The sequence below is a fragment of the Anneissia japonica genome, unplaced genomic scaffold (genome assembly GCF_011630105.1).
Source record: "Anneissia japonica isolate Jap-2015-1 unplaced genomic scaffold, ASM1163010v1 scaffold287966_len95409_cov177, whole genome shotgun sequence".
Classification (NCBI taxonomy): Eukaryota; Metazoa; Echinodermata; class Crinoidea; order Comatulida; family Comatulidae; genus Anneissia; species Anneissia japonica.
In genome coordinates, this window is record NW_022685309.1 from 90,012 (window position 1) to 95,087 (window position 5,076).

The following is a 5,076-nucleotide window of genomic DNA, read 5'->3' on the forward strand; positions in this document are numbered from 1 at the left end:
AACAGAAACGTCATCAATTTTTTTTTGTACACGTCATCGACTCATACCTATGTAAATCGATGACGTTATCGTATTTAAATCTATAAAGAGACGAAGAAAGCCTGAAAGGAGCAGACCGGCGCCACATTTTCGATAACGTCAAATTAATTCAAGACACGAGGAAGATGGCATCTATCTTTAAATCGACGATAGATAAATCGGCAAAAGAATTCGAGATCTTCACCGAATACATCATTCGTCGTGCTGAGAAACTTAAATCGATGTTGAATCTATGCAGACGTGTATCGGACGACCGCATCGAACGGTTGACACGTGACGTGGAGGGATTCTACTTGCAATGTGCTAGCATCTGTTTACGTTTATCCGAAATGTTTAAAATTAAAATTGAAGGAACGGACGAAGAACAAATAATAGCTTTGGCGATAAAAATGACCATATGCGACAAGTGTATGTCGAATGTGAATCAATTGCGAGAAGAGAACAGACGATTGACCAGGACGATGAAGGAAATTCTCGGTGTACCGGAAAGGGAAGTGTCGGAAGAAGACACGTGTTCGATATGTCGCCAAGATCCCATCGCAATCGTGATGCTACCGTGCAAACACATGATGGCATGCGAGGCGTGCGCGCATCGCACCACCAAGTGTTACTTGTGCAGAACACCGATAGCGGAACATGTCACGAGATGCGTACTTCCCAAAGATACGAACATTTTCAAGTGTTAAACACGAAAAGAATAACAAGATGTGTTTGTAAATTTAGACAAAATAAAAAAAAAATAAAAAAAAACACAAAACATGAAAAGTCGTATATCTGTGCTTTTTTTTTTTTTCGTTTTCGGTTGTCTGTTATCGAACGAAGCCCATGTGGACTTCGTGGGTGAGCTAGATTCCGTGACTTTTGGACCTCGCAGAGATGAAAAAAAAATTTTTTTACAAATTGATTGAGATATGAAGACGACACTTTTTGGGGTCAGTGTTGAAGGATAGGACACTGATCACCTATCTCTTAACGTTGGGAATGAATCGACGAAGACAGGGTGAGCTGCGTGGGTGAGCTAGGTTCCGTGACTTTTGGACCTCGCAGAGATGAAAAAAAAAATTACAAACTGATTTGAGATATGAGGACGACACTTTTTGGGACCAGTGTTGAAGGATAGGACCATTCGAAGACAGCCGAGAAACCCGAATTCCGCGTCTTTCGTTACACGAAGACGAGAGGAAACCGGGTTTTCAAGATGGAATTCGCGCACCCGTATCTCTTAACGTTGGGAGGGATTCGATCGAATGAAGCCTAGGTGAGCTTCGTGGGTGAGCTAGATTCCGTGACTTTTGGACCTCGCAAAGTTCAAAAAAAAAAATTTTACAAATTGATTGAGATATGAGGACGACACTTTTTGGGGTCAGTGTTGAAGGATAGGACCTTGCGAAGCCAACCGATAAACCCGAATTCCGAGTCTTTCGTTTCACGAAGACGAGAGGAAAAAGGGTTTTCAAGTCGGAATTCGCGCACCCCTATCTCTTAACGTTGGGGAATGAATCGACGAAGACAGGGTGTGCTTCGTGGGTGGGCTAGGTTCCGTGACTTTCGGACCTCGCAGAGATAAAAAAAAATTTTACAAATTGATTTGAGATATGAGGACGACACTTTTTGGGACCAGTGTTGAAGGATAGGACCTTGCTCACCTATCTCTTAACGTTATGAGATCGAACGAAAACAGGGTGAGCTTCGTGGATAGGCTAGGTTCCGTGACTTTTGGACCTCGCAAAGTTCAAAAATTTTTTTTTTACAAATTGATTTGAGATATGAAGACGACACTTTTTGGGACCAGTGTTGAAGGATAGGACCTTGCTCATCTATCTCTTAACGTTATGAGATCGAACGAAGACAGGGTGAGCTTCGTGGGTGGGCTAGGTTCCGTGACTTTTGGACCTCGCAAAGTTCAAAAAAATTTTTTACAAATTGATTTGAGATATGAGGACGACACTTTTTGGGACCAGTGTTGAAGGATAGGACCCTTCGAAGCCAACCGAGAAACCCGAATTCCGCGTCTTTCGTTACACGAAGGCGAGAGGAAACCGGGTTATCGAGTTGGAATTCGATGACTTATCTCTTAACGTTATGAGATCGAACGAAGCCTATGTGGGTTTCGTGGGTGGGCTAGGTTCCGTGACTTTTGTACCTCGCAGAGATGAAAAAAAAAATTTTTTACAAATTGATTTGAGATATGAGGACGACACTTTTTGGGGCCAGTGTTGAAGGATAGGACCTTGCGAAGCCAACCGAGAAACCCGAATTCCAAATCTTTCGTTACACGAAGGCGAGAGGAAACCGGGTTATCGAGTTGGAATTCGATGACTCGTATCTCTTAACGTTGGGGGAGGGAATCGATCGAACGAAGACAGGGTGAGCTTCGTGGGTGGGCTAGGTTCCGTGACTTTTGGACCTCGCAGAGATGAAAAAAAAATTTTTTACAAATTGATTTGAGATATGAAGACGACACTTTTTGGGGCCAGTGTTGAAGTATAGGACCCTTCGAAGCCAACCGAGAAACCCGAATTCCGCGTCCTTCGTTACACGAAGGCGAGAGGAAACCGGGTTATCGAGTTGGAATTCGATGACTCCTATCTCTTAACCTTGGGAGAGGGAATCGATCGAACGAAGCCTAGATGAGCTTCGTGGATAGGCTAGGTTCCGTGACTTTTGGACCTCGCAAATTTCAAAAAAATTATTTTAACAAATTGATTTGAGATATGAAGACGACACTTTTTGGGGCCAGTGTTGAAGGATAGGACGAAGCCAACAGAGAAACCCGAATTCCGCGTCCTTCGTTACACGAAGGCGAGAGGAAACCGGGTTTTCGAGTAGGAATTCGCGCTGAATTCGTTCGAAAAACACAATACAATAGAATCAATAGCATATACATGTTTTTGTTTTTTTTTAGTTTCTTTTTATTTTTGTAAATAAATTCGTTCTTGTTCTCCCAAATTAGCAAGTCCTATCCTTTTATATAATGTCTGTTACGTCATCGTTATATAAACGTAACCTGCTGGGTGTGGTGGTAGTGGTGGTGGTGGTTTGTTGTTGTTGTTGTTGTTGTTGTAGTATCAGAATTCCTCGACGAGACTGAATTTTCGATTCTCCGTCATGTCCATAACGCCCATCTTTCGGTATTCACTCACGCGTTTCTCGAAAAACTTAGTTTTACCCTGCAACGATATATTCTCCATAAAGTCGAACGGGTTATCGGAGCCCCATCGTTTTTCGCATTCCAACTCCACCAACAGTCTGTCGGCAACAAACTCGACGTAACGCGCCATCTTGTCCGAATTCATGCCTATCAGTCTGACGGGTAACGCGTCCGTCATAAACTCCTTCTCTATCGTCACCGCTTATTCGACGATATCCGTTATGCGTTCGGGCGACGGTCTGTTGAGGAGATGACGTTGAAATAGCAAACACGCGAAATCGCAATGCAGTCCCTCGTCGCGACTGATCAGCTCGTTGGAGAACGTGAGACCGGGCATCAGACCGCGTTTCTTCAGCCAGAACCGGCCGCGAACGAACCCGAAAAGAACACGCCCTCCACGGCGGCAAACGCGACCAATCGTTCGCCGAAACTGGCGTCCGTGCTTTCGATCCATCTCATGGCCCAGTCGGCTTTTTTCTTAACGCATGGTATGGTGGTGGTGGCGTGAAAGAGATTGTCGCGTTCGTTCTTATCCCTTACGTAGGTCTGAAGCAACAGACCGTACATTTCGGAGTGGATGTTCTCGATGGTCACCTGGAAATAGTAGAAATACTTGGCTTCGGGAATCTTCACCTCTCGAAGAAAACGTTCCGCGAGGTTTTCGTTCACAATTGCGTCGCTGGCCGCAAAGAATGCTAGCACGTGTTTAACGAAGTGTCGTTCGTCTTCGTTCAGACCGTTCCAGTGGGGCATATCTTTCGAAAGGTCCACCTCCTCGACCGACCAAAAACATGCGCACGATTTTTTGTACATGTTCCATATGTCAGGGTACCTGATGGGAAACAGAATTAATCTTTCACCATCAACGCTCTCGTTTAACAGGGGTTCCGACTCCATTATTGTTGATCGTTATAATGAAGGTTGAACGTGGAACAGTGCCACCTTTATACAGTTGAGTTTTTTCGTTTTTCGTTTTTCGTTTTTTAGTTATTGATCTTCGATAGAGGATTTATGTAAAAGGGCGCCCTCTTCTTCTTCTTCTTCTTCTTCGGTGAGCTGGTACGATCATCATCATCATCATCATCATCATCGTCAACAACAACAACAACAACTCGTAAAACAAACAAAAGAACATCAGAAAAACAAAAAGTTCATTGTATAACTATATTTATTTGCTCTCTTTTCTTTGTGAGGAGATAGGGAAATGGGAAGATGGGGGGATGAGGGATATGATTGCTTTATTCTTTTTTTTTTATGGGAGCGGGAACGAGTTGGGGGTGGGTTAGGCATTTGGCCTAAAGTACCCGTTTCAAACTGAACGTCGCCTCTTCGACGATCGTTTTTTTCAGATTGGCAATTGCCAAGTTAAACTCGCATGAAATGTCCATTTTTAATTGTTCGTGCATCTCTTTCTGTCGTTGTTCTTTTTCGTTCTACTTTAGTTCGGCTTTCTCAAATTCAATTCTCAATTCGGTTATCTGATTTTTTAATTGTTCGACTGTTTCGTCGGCAGCTTTCAAACGAATTCTAGCCTCGGCTAGTTCCGATATCAAATCGGCCAAAGCTCCGTTAGATACCACCTCCTCTGCCAATCGATGGTATTCGGACGTTCGACCTCTCGTCACAAGTCGTCCCTCCAGTCTCTGCACTTCCTTCTGCAACGTCGATCGTTTCGCCTCGGCACTCCGCAATCTGCCTTCCTGCACGGTCAACATATCCGCAGCGCCGACCACTTCGCACCAAAGAGGATCGTCCGGAATGGAGGCCATCACCCGTCCGACGAAACGCCCGAACAGTGCATGACCGAATCTTTTCTCCACATCGGTTACGTCGTTGATCACCGTAGCTACCGACGTTACGGTCGAACGGCCTCGCTCCGACGTAGC

General features: G+C 44.4%; 1 protein-coding gene across 1 annotated transcript; it reads right to left on the reverse strand.

The window, feature by feature from the left end:
- Nucleotides 1–3,107: 3,107 nt before the first annotated feature.
- LOC117111275 (ribonucleoside-diphosphate reductase subunit M2 B-like) lies at nt 3,108–4,101 on the reverse strand. Its single transcript, XM_033254194.1, is given in 2 exon segments — nt 3,108–3,553; nt 3,556–4,101. Coding segments are annotated over 2 exon segments (978 nt in total). The 5' UTR covers nt 4,088–4,101.
- Nucleotides 4,102–5,076: the final 975 nt, after the last annotated feature.